This window comes from Thermobia domestica, chromosome 10, assembly GCF_964235325.1.
Source record: "Thermobia domestica chromosome 10, izTheDome1.hap1.1, whole genome shotgun sequence".
Taxonomy (NCBI): domain Eukaryota; kingdom Metazoa; phylum Arthropoda; class Insecta; order Zygentoma; family Lepismatidae; genus Thermobia; species Thermobia domestica.
Window position 1 is genome coordinate 30673662 of NC_137463.1, and position 19561 is coordinate 30693222.

The following is a 19561-nucleotide window of genomic DNA, read 5'->3' on the forward strand; positions in this document are numbered from 1 at the left end:
TTCGTTACTGGAATCCAGCTTGCGGCATGTTTGCACGTTTTCCAATCAAGCTGGATGCAAGCTTGGCCGACTTGCAATTCAAGCTTACAGCAAGCGGTTTGTAACTTGTCTGTGCTACTAGGGTTCTAATTTAACTCTTTCCCGATGGACATTTTAGTCATTAACATTGTGGACCTCAAGTATTGTTTTACACATTGCTTAAGAGAAAAACTGCAACGGCAGCTATATCTAACGTTTCAAAAATTTCCCAATAAAGTAAAAAAAGGTAACGTTTACTATAAACTTTCAAAAAATATCAATGATAGCTTCAATTATTTCTGTTACTCAAAAAAACTGCGGGGATTTAGGTCCCCCCGGCCTCAAATTAGATCCGCCACTGGTGACTAGTATAAATTTCTCAATTGCGGAAATAGTAGTCCCTCATTGATTTATTAAAATTGTTTTGCGAAAATTTCATTAAATCCACACCCGAAATTTGATGGTCCATAACTTGGAAACTAAAAGCTTCCACACCATAATATCTCACAAGCTTGTGTAGCAGATCAAGAACTGGCACCATACCAAGTTTGATCCAGATCGGTTGAGTTCGTACGAAATATTCTGTCTTGGGCTTTACAGAGGAAGAGGGAATTAAAACAACGACGAAAATGAGGGACAAAAGAAGAAAAAGATAATACCTTCGAGAAAAGACAGCGAAACAAAGATTCGAACGTACGAATTCAGAGATTAACGTTGGAACATTGTAGTAGGGTAAAAATAGCCGAAAATTTCTCACAACCCAGAACTAAATACTATTGAAATGACTTTTTGCTCTAACGTTAATGGGTATTGGTACTCTTCATAGGCGAAATGCTAAAGCATGGCACTGTGCGAAAATTGTTCTATGAGTGCTTGAATTTTGGACCACAGTCTTCAACAAATTTTGCTGTTTGGATTTATGTAACACATTTCATATAACCATAATTATTGTCATATAACCATAATTGAAAATAATAGACACCATAGAACAAATAGGTAACATATATATGGAACATCCCTACATAGCTAAAATTATTTTGTACGTTTATTTTATGTATTTATTTTACTTCTGTATAAAATATTTCCTGATGTGGCATGCATGCTACCTATATTTGCTGCGACAGGGCACAATATGTATGCTAAGTGGGAACGGATGGTGCAGCAATTACAGCATTTACACATCCGTGTCTATACGATCACTTTCAAATAAAATGGAAATCATGTCATTCGTCGAACATCAGAAAACTGGAAAGGAATTCCCCGGAACGTGCAATTGAACAGAGTACGATACCTGTTGTCAAGAGTAGAGGAAGTTTAACCCACGGTCGTGGAATGACACAAAATACGTGGAACACATGGATTCACTGCATACATATATTTGTAGATCTTTAACTGGTACTGAAGGCCAACAGGGTGCACAACATTGTGAGCTATTGTCATCACCTATGATGAGGAACCGGAGTAATCGAAGACTTATAATACAATGGTTGAATAAACATCAACCTTTTTCAGTGTACGACTCGTCGTTGTGTAATGTAGCCACTGGCGTTATAGCAGGAGTTGGTGACAAAGTGAACTGTGACGATGTAGACGTTGTTGATAATGGAATACAACATTATCCAGACGTTGGATGGCAAATCTTGGAATGCCGTTAGATTGAAGAAGACTAACCAAGCAAAAGCATCAGAGCATGTAGGAAAAGGAGTTCACATTGGTAATGATATTCACTATTTCGACAAGTCAACTCTCTTCTGACGACTTGCTAGGCTCATTGAGCTCAGCACACACCATCCCAGTATTTCGCACATGAACTCACTCCCACACCACCAAACACTGCACTAATTCATTCACTTTTGAAAGGATTTGAAAGCCTTATACCGCAGGCATCTGAGGAACCTGAGCTATCAGAGTCATTCGTTATTGATGGTGAATGTTGCTTCGACACGTAGTATGATCTAAACTCCATTTATGGATGGATATGCTTCAGTCATACTGCAAAATTTTTATGTCAGCATTTTCATGTTTCATGCATAGTAATATTTGACGGGTACCCTCCATCAAAGACCATGAGCACCCGATGTGAAAATTTCATTGAGCGCACCAGCATACGATAACAAACATGCGTTCCTCTCAATGTCTACAGAGTTGAGATCACATGGCCACATCATCTACAGAGCACAGAGTGATGATGACATGTTAATTATTTCGAGTGCAATTTGCATGGCTCGTAGGAAGAACAAGTTACAGATGTGGTTTATGACACAGATGTACTGGCGATGGTGCTGTATGACGCTGATGATTCAGTGGTAACATTTTCATGAAATCACTTGCAAAGGGAAATAGGCATAAGCAGAAATCACTCTATGATGTCAGAAGTATCCAGCGTCACATTGGACCACTAGTTTGCAGGCATCTCCTGTTCATTCATGCAGTTAGCAGGAGTATCAATGTCAGCACCCCACAAACAAGGAAACAAAAGTTCTGAAGACAATTCAAAAGAACGTAACCTCTCAAGAATGTACAGAAGTACAGCATTTCTTTCATATATTTCGCCACTGGATTCAGTCTCAAAAGCAGGCAAGCAATTCCTCGTCATTTTGTATGGCGATACACAAACTGACGATATCCCTCTAGTTCGTTACTCAACCTACATGCGAATGACAGCAGTAGCGTCGAGACCAGCTCTCGAGTAGCTCCCACCCGAGCCGTGCATTTTCATTCGTTAAGAACTTACATGCAAGTAAGGCAATGAAAAACTTTATCAACGACAGAAATAGATCCTCTTAAATGGGGTACGGTAATCAAAGGTCAGCAGCTTTATACAGAAACTACTGATGAACCTCCAGCACCTGATTCCATCTTAAAAATTGTACGCTGTCTGTGCAAAACACTAGGAAGAAAATTATGTAGTAGCACGAGCTGCTCCTACAGAAAATATAGATTATAATTTATATCTGCATGTCTATACTGCTACGGCTATAGCTGCACTAATGGTCGTGAAAGCATAAAAAATTCCGTAGACGATTCATATTGCGAAGAAAGCTTCTAATTAAAAAAAAAAAAACATGAAAAAAATGCCCTTAAATTCACAATCAAACATTGTACTAATGTGCGTCGGTATACCGGAGCACTGAAGTGTGCGTACCGCAAACTCTAAATTCGTGAATGAACCCGCAAGGAACGCATGGAGTCGTGTGTGAATGCGTATGAATACTGTATATAATGCAAAGAAGTATGTGATGTTACAATAAGAATTCATAAAAAGTAGTGCTTATATTAAAGTAAATACACAATTAAACTTAGAAGCCTCTAGCAAGAAAAGTGATTAAAATTTGTTTCATTAGTGAACCGAACACAGAACGCATCATTGCGACTCGCATGTACAGAGCTGAAGGAGAAATAAATACTGGCAAGGAATGCAATCAAGACAGCATATAGAAAATAACTTCACAAACAAAACAAATTAAACTGATCATTAGGTTGCAGTTACTTACATACAAGACTCAGAAACCACAAATGAAACATTGAAATTAAGGAAACAAAGTAATTAAGAGAATTCAAAGAAGTATTTTGTGTTTAAATAAAATAATGAAGAATTCATATAGGGTAGAAAAAAGTTATGGAATATAAATTACACTGAAATGGAAATTAGTACAGATATATTTTAATTATTTTATACAATAAGGAGTCAGAAAACAACAATTCGAATTTTTAAAGTTGAGTCAGGTGCAATACGTTGAAAGCGTTTGGGAGACTTTCTTTTCACAAAATTGCAAACTACGTTTGAAAATATTGAACTTTTATTCTCATCCATGTTTACCTCGCGACTCAGATGCGTATTTTACCCATTTGTATTATCATGCCGGACTTCTGAGTCACCCTGTGTATAACCATCTGTACCATTACTGAAATTTCAACACATTTTTACTATAAATTGCCAGTGTCTTATTACGAACGAAATATATATATATATTGCACTGCATGCATACAACAACTTTTGTGTGTAATAACTGTTATTACTTTAATAGCAGCATTTGTTTCAAAACGCAATTTTGAGTTACAACTTCAACCTGGAATTTCTCGAATTTCGCAAACTTCCAGATTTTAGCATTCACTGGTTAATTCATTCATAGCTACCTGATCTCATATCCCAAAGATTATTTCAATAGTATTTAGTTCCGGGTCAATCTCTAATTTTATCCCACTATTGAACTACCGCTGACCCGCCTTTCTCGACTATTCGTTAGCAGGCGAAACGAGTTACAAAAATGAATACTAGATGACGCTACCGTTCATCATACTCCACAGTGATTTCAGAGTCATCTAGCGCCTGAAAGAGTAACCATTATTTCATTTTGCGAATTCATGTAATATAAATCAAGAAGTTTTTTCCATGTTAGTGGCAATAATGGAAAGTTAAGCTATAAGTACAGATAATAAAATATAATCTCTTGAAGGTATAACACTATTAACTTAAATAATAACGAAACTTGTTATTTTATGTCTATAAAAATCTGTAATGCTTAAATTTGTATTTTCTGTACACAGCAGATATCCCGACCTTACCCCATTGCTTTATTGCAACATACGCCGACGATACTGCCTTTTTCACGACCAGTAGCTCACTTGCACAGTGTTACATATACATGCAACGCCAACTCATAGCTTTTCAAGAATGGGCAAGACGTTGGAGAATCAAAATTAATGCAGACAAAAGCTGTGCTGTCATCCACAGTCGGAGACGCATCCGGGTCCATCGAAATCTAAACTATGAGAACACACGCATTCCTCATGCTACGCACGCCAAATATTTGGGTGTAACTTTAGACCGTGGTCTAACGTTCGCCACACACATTAGAGACAAAACAGAGAGCATTACGAAAAATCTCAGCGTTGTACCCCATCTTGCGCTGTAGTTCCCTTTCTCATGAGGTCCGAGTTCACATCTTCAAAACGATAATCCTGTCTACCATCTCTTATGCATGCCCTGCCTGGCAACATGCTTCCCATTGTCACGTACAAACTCTCGAAAGTGTGCAAACTCGAGCTGGTCGAATAATCACGGGTCACGACAGATATACACGAAACAGTCAGATCCTGGAAGACTTAGAGCTACCCACTGTCAGAGACGTTCTACGGCATCTCCACAATAAGTTCTGGCGTACTTTACCCAGACATATAAATCCAGCTATAGCTAATATCGGCACCGAATGCGCACTGCGGAACGTCCATCGAACACCACGCATTTAAAATCTCTCCAGAACTGCTAAAGAAGTCATAATCAGCTACTCTGCGACAGTTGCAGATGTAGTCTCCCATACATACCAAAACAATAGTAACATCCAACAAACCACCAGCACATCTTGATATATTCTTTATAACATATTACTCATGGAGTCAGGGGCTCCGGCCCGATACTCTATACATAACCACAAAATTACCGTGACCGTGACCGTATGTCTATAAAAATCTGTAATGCTTAAATTTGTATTTTCTTCGTATTACTGATTCAATACTGTGGACTTAACTAAAAGGGAGACCAGATGGCCAGAACCCAATAGAACCAGTGACAATGCGAAAGGAGGTAAGGAATGTAAAACTATTATTTTCGATATATAAAAAAATAATACCACCCCGAAAATAAATAATGCTGGCGTCATCGTAGTTGCCTAGAACAACGTTTCTCAACCGCGGTGTCGCGAATACATACCGGTACCTGTAGGTTGTCGCGAGATTTTTTAATATCTTCTAAGATCTTCCGCAAAGATCTAGAACAAAATAAAAAAAAATTCTATCGCTAATCCATTTGATTTCACATTTGTCTTCCAACTTTAAAGCTGGAAAGTTTGCTTTAAATGATGTTCATTTTTCTTTGGAAAGAAACACTGAATATGAGAATGTGTCTGTCAAGAGTTCGTCCACGCATATATATATGTTTTGCAAAAATCGCCAGGAACAATATATCTCACCAGCTTAAGTTTGATATCTTCTTATATTTCTGATGGTAATATTTCTTGCTCACCTTCCTGTTCAAAAGTCATAAGTTTCTTTTATGTTAATATGTTTCTATTCAAGAGTCTTACGTAATTTGCTTGTAAGATTTGTATCTCATAGTCTTTCCATAATAATAAAAATGTATTGTATCCATTTCAGTGTGTTCGCTTTTTTTGCACCTAGGTAAAAAAAAATCACATGCACGGGTGGCGTGAAAGTTTGACATGTATTTTGGTGTGCCCCAAAGCAAAAAATGTTGAGATATCCTGGCCCAGAACAGTGTTGCCCTCTAGAATACTGTTCCACAGGCTTGGTTCTTTAATTTTTCTTAACTAAGGAGCAATGCTCGCCTCTAACCAAATATCCTAGTTACGTAAATGTTCACTATGCATCAAAATATACACACAATACAATACAATATAACTGATTGGTTATTTTTTATTAATTAATTGATTGAATCGAAGTTTAAGGTTCTTTTCAGCTATGCGACATCTGTATCTCAGTTTAATAATGTGAGATCAGAACCACAAAAGTTTCAAGAAACAGTTTTTTTCTGTTTTTTTTATTTATTTAAAGCTTTAGTTTTTGTGTTTTAAACTAATAACTTACTAATAACGTGGACTCCATTCAATGGTGACTTGAAATTCTCACCTAGAGAAAGTTTCAATTAATGTTGTCCACGAGACGAGACGAGAAAGTAATATTCGTAGATCGAGACGAGACGAGACTTATCAGGACGGAACGAGAAAACATTATTTCTCGTCTGGTCTCGTCTCGTGGACAACATTAATTGAAACTTTCTCTAGGTGAGAATTTCAAGTCACCATTGAATGGAGTCCACGTTATTAGTAAGTTATTAGTTTAAAACACAAAAACTAAAGCTTTAAATAAATAAATAAAAAAAAACAGAAAAAAACTGTTTCTTGAAACTTGTGTGGTTCTGATCTCACATTATTAAACTGAGATACAGATGTCGCATAGCTGAAAAGAACCTTAAACTTCGATTCAATCAATTAATTAATAAAAAATAACCAATCAGTTATATTGTATTGTATTGTGTGTATATTTTGATGCATAGTGAACATTTACGTAACTAGGAACTTTCCGACAATCGAGACGAGACCAGACGAGAAATAATGTTTTCTCGTTCCGTCCTGATAAGTCTCGTCTCGATCTACGAATATTACTTTCTCGTCTCGTCTCGTCTCGATTGTCGGAAAGTTTTTCTAATTTCGTTTTGTAAATTCATGTACAGGATTCAATCCACTGATTGATTGTTTAATTTCATCTAGAAGTTATCAGAATCCTTTTCGCGTCACGAGAGGTCCACGAATAGTGTGATATAACAAAATTTAAAGCATATTTATTATTGAAGTACAGAGTGGTCCGGAAGTGGGCGTACCCTTAATTGATGTTTTTTGACGGTTTTAGCTTTTACCCACATTTGTTAGGTAACCTTGCTTGACATTGTCTGGTAACATTGCTTGACATTGTCTGGCAACATTGATATCCATGTTCATTTGTTTTCTGCTGTTTTTTGCTTAGTAACAGTTATTTGCAGTGAAGTTGGCCGCTGGATTGAAAGATGTTGTGCATCTTTACCAGCTCCCTTTGCCTGGCCTCCAAGAAGTCCCGATCTGACGACACCAGACAATGCTCTCTGGGGTTTCATTAAGCAACAAGTAAGAAACACTCGATATCACACATCGCAGAAATTACGAGCAGCTGTGGAACACACCTTCTTCACCCTTGTGACTCCGGAGTATCTCCGCAAAATATCTGCGAGAACTTGGCGCAGAATTCAACTGTGTTACGACATGGATGGTGATCATACCGATGTTTATGACTCTTAAGACTTCAAGGTAGCTGCGTACAGAGATTCTACCATAACTAACACTATATTATTGAAACTAAAAGGGTGGTACGCCCACTTCTGGACCACCCTGTATATTGTATAATGACTTGCATATCTTTAAACGTTGATAAATGCTCTTCATTGTGTTCGCATAATCAATTTATCAATTTAATGATTTTCTTATACTATGAATCATGAAACAGTAAAAACAGTGTTTAAGATCTATTACTTGGGGATGAATTACTGATGATCATCAGACTAAAGAACTTATTTAATTAACCAGTCTTTATTCTTCGAAATTGCACACTCTCGTTTTTCCTAGCAGATCGCTCCTATTCTTTTAGGTCACCGATGATTGGCAAGGAGGAATTAGTGCCTGAAGATGTAGGTGAAACAGGATCTAAAGAATTGACATCGACATCTTCTTCCCGGGTCCAGGATGCTTCCTGTATTTAAAGTTCGACAGTGTCAACGATGCAAAGAAGTTCTTTTCCTCGCCGATCACACATTCAACATGGCTGTACACACGGAGTAGCGGGGGTATCTCGTTTATGAACAAATTTTCGAGCGTATTTTTTGGACTTTGGACTTTAGTTTACCGCTTTTTCAAATTTTTCTTGTCCTAAATCAGTGTCAGAATGAGAATAAACTCGATTTCTCCAGGAAAAAATTCAAATCCAAAAATGAAATAAAAAATCGGTACGAGATGAACATCCGACGAATTCGGTTTTTAATATCTTATTTTGCTCTCCAAACCATGGATCGTTCCGTCCTCCAAAATATTATTTCACGAAAAAGAGTTTCTTCTATTTCTTGTCCAAAACTTCTGAGAAGAACAGAGTAGGTAATGACTCAAAAAAAAAAAAAAAAAAAAAAAAAACTGAAACATTCTCAAAAATAGCGATACGAGTAGGAACTCGAGTGCATTTTTAAGCGGTGGTTTCGATCGCTGACAACTAACTCCAGAAAACCTTCATGTCCTCAAATGCAATATGACACAATGCAACGAAGTTTTATTGTATTATAGTACACGCAATGTTTGTCACCAGTCATGCTGGTGTCTAGTAGCGTCTTCGACTCCCTTCTGCATAATTCAATTTATATAAGCTATATGTTCACAATTTACCAAAACAACAAAAAATATTTATTTATTTATTTATATAAAAAGAAAAGAACTGTATAAAATTATTTGTTGAAAAGATTGCATATAAATCTCAGAAACAAAATTATGAAAAAAATGCGTTACGTAACGAAGGCATATAAACTCTCTCTCCTCCCCCTTGTCACACTTTGTAACGCAAGACCGAACCCCTCCCATCTTGTCCCGGTACGCAATATGTGGACGATCCTCAAGGCATCGCAATCAGACTGAAGATGAACATTTAAATGAAGTACACTTATTAACAGTACATAGCGAATACATGCCTGTAAAACTTTCTGACACCTGCACCATTGAACTTTTTAACTGTAACACTTTAATAGATCTACCAGAAAATCTTTATGTTAAATTGGCCGCATATTGATCAGAGGACAGGACAGGCGAGCCGAGTTTCAGTACTGTGAATAATGCAACAAAACCTATTGCCTGATATTCACACAAATATGTGCTAGAAAAAAAAAACTCTCTAATATTCTGAAATTGAGATACACGGTCAATGTACTCAGTCATTTCTCTCCGCATTATCTCTTGTCTCTCTCTGTCTGGACTTGGCTGTCCTGTCTTTGCTTAATGTGCGGCCGACCTTACGGGGTCATGTGCTGTATTCATATAAATACTATTTGAACACATACAACAGCAAATAGACTGCTATTCCACAATCTCATCCCTGTCCCATAACCTCTCTGTTCTTCTAAGTAATTTTTCTCGGTTCTACTCTTACTACCACAAGTACAATTTTGATACAATCAAAATACTAAACAGTTCAAAATATTTTTTTTTTACTTACTTCTGATCTTCTAATGGCTGTTCTTAATTCATCTATTTTTGTCTCTAAATCAGGTCCATTTTGGTCATTTGGATCAATCTACATAAAGAAAGAGAAATATATGTTAATAAATATGAAATATAAGAATGCTCACTACTTATATTGTGAAATTTGACTCATATTGAAAGAAGAACTAACAGATTTACCTCGCAAGTGTCAATGGTTAATTACAGTGGAATTTGTTAACTTGGGCATCTGCGTAAGTTGGACTGATTCTTATGGAACTTGCTTTATCTATTCCATCAAACTTTTATTACTTTATTACTACGGCTCAGATTTCTATGAACTAAAAACTTTGCAAATATATTTGCATATTTGACCTAAAAATGACAAAATATATCTAACCTAAAACCAGGCTACTGCGCACTACTAGAGTATTTGACTTTAGTCGTCTTGAACATATATCGTATATTCAACGATACCAGGTCCTTTAAAAAAATCTCCAAGAAAGGTCAAATTTCCCTCATACTGGAAAAATATGAAATTGGGTACTCAATTTCAAGCTGTACTACCAACATTTTTGCAGTATTTCTTTTATCTCGCAGTGCATTACAAGTCTTCAGCTGGATGTAAAGGGTGTCTCATAAAAAACGCAACTTTTGAAATTCCCGCCATTTTTGTTCAAGTAAGTTGGCACCACTGAACGTTTACACGATTTTCATCTGTTGTCTTTGTCATTAGTAGTCATGGAATGGCAAATAGCCCATGATCGTCATCTGTTTTAAGCACTTCATTATGAAACAGCGTGTTGTGATAGTGAAAAACTTACTACAAATGTGGTGAATATTGTAAAGCGACTCTGTTCGCAAACTCCATGACCAGCGACATTACAGTCGCCTTTCTTTTCGGTACATTACGGTGCATTATTAGGTCCGGAAAAGACAAAATATCTTAAGAATCAGTTGATGGATCACCATTGATTTTGAGCAGAACGTAGAGGGCAAAAATTTAAGATTTGAATTCCTTTATGAAGGTAATAAATCCACTAGAAATGATAGAAGTCATCCACTTCCGGTTTTAACGTTAATCGAATTAGAGATCTAGATCTAACGGTAATAGATAAAGAGAAGCTTGTACCTGCAATCAATTAAGCGTCCGAACAATATTTAATATATTCCATCTCCACTCTAATTTCTATACTAAAACCGGAAATGGTAAAAAAATCTATCACTTCCAGTTAATTGAGAAAATATCTCTCTATACAAACTAAACTTTTTAACGTGGTGTACATATGACAATGGTACTTTTTAAGGTCTGGATATATGTAAAAAAAAAAAAAAAAAGTATCACGCTAAGAGGAGAATAGGACCAAGAATTAAAACAATTTCCCTTTCCATGAACTACTTTTCAAAATAGACCTTAAAATTTGTCATATGAAATAATCGGGATTCCGTTTGTTATCCGTCGATTTTTCTTTTGGATTACTGAAATTGACATCTTTGAGTTTTACGTCCCACGGTTATGCCGGTTAGTCTAAAGGAGACAGTGATGATGAGTAATGAAAGAAATGGTGGAATGAAGAAAGTGGGAGGAAATGGGAGAACCCCGAGGAAACCCACGCACATGGTGTTTGTCCACCACAAAGTTCACTTGGCGGGGCCTGGGATCAAACCTGGGACTCCAAACACTAGAGGTGAGAGCCACCGCGGCCCCACATTACTGAAATTATATTGAATTTATATTGAATATCGGGAACATGGAGATATCGAGAATCGAGTACTCGTATAATTTTGCATATATATATATATATATATATATATATATATATATATATATATATATATATATATACCGGATCCCCCTTTCGGAACCAGAAATGTAAAAAATTAAGGAAGGATGAAGCAATAAGAAACGAGAAAAAGAAGAATCAGCGTTAAAAATATAAAGCTACAGCAAGCGTATGGTTACTCTTTTTGTGAGGAGCTTTGTGTAGAGGAATCTGTGTGTGTTTGGGGGGAGGGGGGATCAAGTTGAAAATGAATATTATTGTAACGGAGCATTCCAAATTCCATCTAGCTCCATGCTAATCCTATGGACAACAAATAATGATCGAGAAATCGGTTCGATCAGATAGACTCTAAGAAAAACTTAACAAACTCGGAATATTATATCTTTTTCAATACTTTTTTTATATTCTTTTACTCGAGATTCTTTATTCTTTTACTCGAGAGATAATTCATTATTGAAATACTTACTAGCATATCCTCATTTTATTGTCCTAACAAACCCAAATACGTGTTCCCACTAAAATAGCTTAGATTGATCGACCCCCTGGTGTGTAACCAGAGTATTTCATGTTATCCCCCTCTGAGCATTACGAAATCCTGGCTACGTGCCTGATATATATATATATATATAGGGTGTCCAATATACAATGAACTCGGAGTTTAGGATAGTAGAACTTTTGAACCTGAAGCGATACACAAATAATGGTTATACCAAAATGAAGCTTTGTTCATGCATATATTTTTAAACTAGGAAGCAACGATTGAAGTACCCTAGGAACCACACAGTGATGCCAGATGTAACCGAAGGTTTAAATCAATTTTTTGCAAAACATGTAAATTGACTCATAACTCATACGTATGAATGTTATGGAGTGAATTTTCAGTTTGTTTAGTTGGAGTAGCTTGGAAACTATGGAGCAGAAAAGAGAATTTTTCATTTGCACCGATAACTAATCGGGTGAAGCCTCTGTAAGAAGAAACTAGAGAAATCGTAGATTTCATAAATTAACACTCTGAATTGGCAACCCTGTTGGCGTTTCAGTGCATCAAAAGGTGTGTTAAGGATTTGTCTACATTATGCAATTCCTAGTGGTGCGCACGAGACGAGACAAGACAGAATTTTCCTGCAAAAATTCGAGTCGAGAAACAGCTCTTCCAATAGAGAAATATACATTTTTCGAGTCGAGGCATCAGTTTTACAGCACATTTCCAAGACGAGACAGCCTCAAATATTGTCTCGTCTCATCCCTAATTCCTGAAAACAATGAGAAAGAAAGTTTGAAATTATCATGATAAAACTTTTACTCACATGCATCCGGCAACACTGCTGTTCTTTGTATGGGGCTACTTAAAGCAAGAGTTATACAAGAACAATTGTCGAATTATTCAAGACCTGGAAACGAACATTCCCAGTGTCATTGAGAACATTAACACTTCTAATCTTCGTAAAGTTGCAGCCAACCTGGTGAAACGTGTGAAGTAGGGTCTAAATCAAAACAGGGACACTTCCAGCATCTGCTGTAAAGCTGGTAACTCATTTCTGATAGTAGCAGTGTTGCCGGGTGTATGTAAGTAAAAGTTTTATCATGATAATTTCAAAGTTCCTTTTTCATTGTTTTCAGGAATTGCATAATGTAGACAGATTCTTAACACACCTTTCGATGCACTGAAACATCAGCAGGGTTTGCCAATTCAGAGTGTTAATTTATGAAAACTACGATTTCCCTAGTTCCCCCTTACAGAGGTCTCATCTGATTAGTTATCGGTGGAAATGAAAAATTCTTTTTTCTGCTCCATAGTTTCCAAGCTACTCTAACTAAGCAAACTGAAAATTAATGACAGAACATCCATACGTATGAGTTATGAGTCAATTTACATATTTTGCAAAAAAAAAAAAAAAAAAAAAAAAAAAGATTTACACCTTCGGTTACATCTGGCAACACTGTGTAATTCCTAGTGCACTTCAGTCGTTGCTTCCTAGTTTAAAAATATATGCATGAACAAGGCTTCATTTTGGTATAACCATTATTCGTGTATCACTTCAGGTTGAAAAGTTCTACTATCCCAAACTCCCGGTTGCATCCTGTATGTTACACCTCAAAAGGATCTCTTGCCAACTAGTTGGAGAGTATGGATCTGCGTGACGCACGGCCAGTGCAGCAAGTCGCAACGAAACTCTTGAATACCCTTACAACGTCGGTTTAACACAAAAAAGTTTTTTGCCTTAATCAAATTATGGATTATGTGCAGCAAAAGCACGTAAACAAACCATTGAGAAACACGGGAACAGATTACTACGACTTACTACTACTACTATATTCATTCGTTTAATGTACCCAATCTGACAATTAAATAATGAGACTAATTTTATTGCAGAGAATAGAAAGAAAGTTGGTGACAACTAACAGTATGCCAATGAAATAGGAAAACTTCGTATATAAAGTGGCAACTTCCATCGCTGCGAGCTAAGAAATGACGGTAACTACAATGTCACTTTGAGATTGTAGTGGAAGACCGTTGTTCTTTAGTGCCGTGGAGCACATTAAGAACGTTAAAATTCTGTTCGAATTTCGGTAACAAACAATCGACAGAGACTGTGGAATTGATGCGACAATTATATGGAAATACTTATTTGACTCATGCACTGATATTCATATGGTGTGAACGGTTTAACACTGGCATGGAATCAATTGAACATGAAGCAAGATCTGGTCTCCAATTTCAATGCGTAAGCCAGATCTCGTCACAGAAATGAGACAACGTGTTACAGAAGATCTTTGTGTGACTGTAAGACTTTTGTCAGATAACTTTGGTGTAAGCTGGGAAACGACTCATCACAAGTTAGACCAAGATTTATGTAAGAAAACTGTCACAACTCGGTTTGTGCCTCATCTGTTGTCAGATTATCAAGAACATGATTGTGTGCACTATGCAAGGGAGAAGCATTTCCACATTCGAAAGTGTTCATAGGAATGGAAATTTCAGTTAGTTCTGTTCGCTATGATCGAACAACGAAACGCCAAAGTGCTGGATGAAAGTCACCAGCATTACCAAAATTCGAAATTGCAGTTACCGCTGAACAAGGGCGCCCATGTTGTGGTTTCCAAAGGGGAGAAAGCATAAGCGACATTTCAAATGTAGTTCAAATTTTGCCGTAACTATTCTAAAATATCTATTATGTTTTCAGTTTTCCGATGCACAATTTCGTCTAAACGGGGGGCGAGTGCCCCACCTTCCCCTTCCTGATGGGCGCTCTTGCCGCTGAACGATATTCAAGATACTCAAAGAACTGACAATCTTCGGAATATACCGCAAACAGAGGGCGTTCTAGTCGTTGCTCAACAGGAGAATTGTACTTTGAATTATAACAAAATAATAATAATAATAATAATAATAATAATAATAATAATAATAATAATAATAATAATAATAATAATAATAATAATAATAATAAAACAGTTATCATTTAACTGTCTTGTTTCTATTTCATTCAACAAAATCAGACCCATTATTCAGTTATCAGACTGGGTACTTTGATTTCTGAAAAGACACAAGTTGAAATGAAATAGACTAATTTTCAATTTTTCTTTCTCTCTCTCTCTCTCTCTCTCTCTCTCTTTTTTTTTTACACATAATGTTTACATTTATAATTACACATTTACGTTGCCGCGTGAATTATTTTATATTTCCTTTTTTAAAAAAATGACATTTTTTCCGGGTCTTGTGTTTTCAGTATTTATTCCATTTTGTACCCTAATCAGGTCCTTAGACTAGTGGTTCTCAACCGATATGTCGCGTAACACCGGTGTGGCATGCAGTCCCCTAAGGCGTATTGCGAAATTTTAGAATTTAAAAATAATAAAGAACTTAATAATAATTAGTTAAAATCGAGGCAGACTGTACCAGTCAACTCCTCCAACAGTAGTAATAATACTCAATGGTATATAGAGTCATTATAAAAACTAATTGGTTTCACTATATTATTATTATTATTATTATTATTATTATTATTATTATTATTATTATTATTATTATTATTTATAATAAAAATATGAAACAAGTGTGTCAGGATGTGCTGGACGTTTAGTAAACTGTGTCGCTAATCAAAAAAGGTTGAGAACCACTGCCTTAGACAATAGGTAGCTGTTTAATATGCCTAGGCAGAATTTTGCCGCTGCTTTTATGATATTTTCTTCTCTGTAAAATACATAATTAACGAATATAATTAAAATAATGACATAAAATCAATAAAGATTTGGCTTCTTTTAAAAGACAAGATCTGAACTTGTTAAGAAAAAAGCATAAAAATTTTGAAACTAAAGTGGAATGAGAGTAGCTATATTAAAGCCAAATAATGATGGAATATACAGTGATTAAATAGAGTGCACTGTATTAAGAGAATCCATTAAAACCAAGATAAAATCTTTTTTGTATCTCACACCATGAACACAAAAAAATCTCTTTCCATTGGTTGAAAGCAAATCACGGTTTCTCTTTCCCATTCTCTCTTTTTTTTTTTTTTTCAGAACTCTGCCCTGAAATTAACGAAAGATAATGGAAAAGTATTTCTAAAAATGAAAATACTTTAATCCCTGCTGTTATGAAATTACGTGATTATTTCTGATTTACGTATAATCCGTAGCAGATCAAGATTGTTTGCTTAAGAATTTAATGCCAGATTACCATAAAATATTTCTTTGTATATCGTAATAAAGATGAAATTACGTCATTAAAAAATTGTCTTTATATACACTTTTGTAATTGGCTACGAAGCCTACATCCGGAATTCTGGTAAGTCATACAAACTAGTTACTCATAAAACACAAATAGTTTTATCCGTTTAACATTATTAGGATAACTCTACACGGTCGTGTTTCTAATTTAAATGACAAACAAACACTTTTTTTTTTTTTTTTTTTTTTTAGAAATTTTATCTTTTCATCATTGTTAAATTGCTGCGAGGGCCGGATCAAAGACCCTACTTCTGGAAGGGGGGCGGTGGGTTGTTATACTGCTACTTTTAAGGGCTCCAAACTTTGGGATGGGTTTTATTTATATATGTAAAATAAGAAAGTTTACTCTTCTGTGTGTGGGGGGGGGGGGGCGTTCGCTCCGATCGCCCCTCCTGGATCCGCCCCTGATCATTGCAATGTATAACACGAAGAACTCGATTTTAAGAAATACAGTAACATCTTTCACTGAATTTAAAGAAGTATTATTACGCTGAGAAAAATCCGTTATCCGGACAGCGGTATATTGTACAAATATACGGAATCTTTATGTTTAATACGGAGGTAAGTACGGAGCATACGTTACCCATATGCTAGACACTTTTCCCGCTTAGGTGATACATCATATCGTTACAGGATGTATGACATCTAACAGTCTTCCGTATAGTACATATTAATACGTATGTTACATGCATCAGCTATATGTTACATACGTCCATCTGTACGTAAGATGCTGACTGCCCATATACAGTTCTTTCGTTCGTACGGAAAGTGCGTATACTTTTTCAGTTATATGTTTGCTGTAGGTTAATTCCAAAAACTACAGGATTTACACATGTAACCTACGTTTTTACTTACGCCACATACGTTTTTATCCCATGTGTACTTAATGTGTACTTAACAAATACAAAGTGTTAATGAACTATACCGCCAAACTGCAAAAGGTGATTCCTCACTTCAAAATAAGGGGATTCATAAAACATATGTTTCTCAAATTTAGAGGGGGGAAACTACCCGTGCCCTCCGTAAATGACACTCCAGAGTAACTGACATAAGATGTAAACAGTTCATTTGGAAAGTCATCTGCAAGTCATCTACTAGAAGATTGTACGAAAAGAATTTCAATCTACGAAAAATTATTTCGAGGAAATTATAGTGGGAAAATATTATTTTTGTAATGATTACTCTAAACACAAACTTGAGTTTCCTCGTTGCAAAGTGCTTACCGTATGCATCTTTTGGCATGGAAAAACCCGGGTTTGATTCCCGGCCGGAGCTCATATTGTTCGGATCCCACGTTCAGCTCTAGGTCCATGTCTCATGAAACCTCGCTAATCAAAGGAACGCTAAACTCAAAATCAGATAACATCTAATCACAAATTTAATTTTCGACTTACACATATTGGGTTGACGCCAGTCATACACATTGATGTGGCTTTTATGGAAAGTGCTTACTCTATATTTATTTCTAATGTTCGCGTGAGTGTATGAAGTCGTGTAAGTTAGGAAAAGCACTATGTAAGAAACTTTGAAATTTTGAAAAATCGCTGTGAAATGTGGTCATAGTAAATTTATTTGTTTTTATTGCAACATTGATACAAGAATAATGATTTTTCAAACTTTAAAGTTATTTCGGCATTTGGATGATAATTTAGAAATCTACATTTCCGATTTTACACTAACTATAATATGACTTGTTTTACTTTACACAAGATTTGAGGTACGGTTTACGGAATACAACTATAATCTATGATTTTGTTTACTTTTAACGCTTTATTTAAGCGTATACTTCGATGATATGAAGAACACCACCAAAGACAATACCAAATTCGAGTTAGCTGCTCAACATGTTGTAGAAATAGATCTCATTAAAAATCAGAAGTCAGGTGAAGTGGTTACTACTCAGTAACTGATTCCCACTTTCAGTTATTCTATGCTCCGAAATACGTCAAGGTTGGCTATTACTCTCTAAAAGTTCGTAGATTCCTAGTCCGATCCGATATTTTAAACGTCAGCATTTGGGCAAGCTAGTACGTCGTGTAACAAGATAGCTGCTATTTGAGGTAATTGTAGCCAGGTAAGTCATAGTAAAGAACCCTGTACGGCGCTCAAGTTCTTTTGTATTAACTGCAAGAGAGATAACTTTGCTTGATGTAGCGATTCTCCAGTTTTTTAGGCAGGAACGTATCCGAAAATTAAATGTATCCAAGAATATTTTCTGCTACTGAAGCTAAGTGGCGTCAAAAAAGAGAGCGATCCAACTTCTCCTCCTGTCAGGGTAGCCGGTAATTCCTGGAAGTCTGTTGCAACCCATACCTCTGACATTTACACTCAAATTGACCTCGTTAACGAAATGTGACCTGCATCAAAAACTCCAATATTAGCTTCAACTAGCAAACCTCTCAAAACCCCACGTGTTTCTCTTAGAGGTGGACTCCGGAAAACTTCATCTCATTCCTACTCCATTTACATTGCTAGTCTAAAACCTGACGAGCATCTTCGATAATTGAATGATCGAAGAAATCGATAAGATATCGAAGAGATAAGAAGAAATCGACATTTCTGTCCATTTGTAAACCACATACACCCGAACTGATATGGTGAAAAATGAACTCATCGATAGTGAGTAGACGGTCGTTAGTACTCGCCGTGAAGTTCCTATTAAACGTTAATGTTTTCGCACAATGACGATTCTTCAATCAAACCTCATCTTGAGGAATCGAAACAATTTGTCTCTGAACCCTCACCAACACTTGTTATTTTGCAGAAAAGGTTTCAAGTTTACCCAGTCGTTTACTTTCTCTTGTTTTACGATTTATAGACGTGATAAGGATAGTAATGTCCCAATTCTTGGTGGCATGGCCATAGATGTCTCCGATTTTCAGCACATTCACATCGTTTTCCGATTGCAAGCAGTTGCTGTGCGACTTTTCCTTCTTCGCCCTCTTACCATTTGTTCCATATACACTCCTCACTCTGAAGCCTTTCCAGACACCAATCTGCTTCAGCTTTATTATCAACTTCAACTGCCAGTCTCGGCATTCTTAAACCTCATGGAACTTGCTCCTTTTGTTCCATTATTGACATCTCTCTTACCTAGAAGGCCAGATTCAAGAGACCTTTCTCAAATGGGATCAGCTTGTTGCAGTATTGTTCGATTTAGAGAAGGCACCTGGTACGACGTGGCGTTACGTAACCTTACATCGATTTCGTAACTGGATATTCGTGCCTATAAGGCTAAATCCTGGTGCA

At 36.3% G+C, this 19561-nt stretch overlaps 1 protein-coding gene across 4 annotated transcripts in view; it reads right to left on the reverse strand.

The window, feature by feature from the left end:
• LOC145662395 (protein nervous wreck-like) overlaps positions 1-19561 on the reverse strand; it is a 554721-nt gene that overhangs the window by 149566 nt on the left and 385594 nt on the right. For all 4 annotated transcript variants that reach the window (XM_081727930.1, XM_081727929.1, XM_081727928.1 and 1 more), the window contains exon 11: positions 9814-9891. In XM_081727930.1, coding sequence (XP_081584056.1) covers positions 9814-9891 — 78 coding nt within the window. The remainder of the gene's footprint in view (positions 1-9813; positions 9892-19561) is intronic.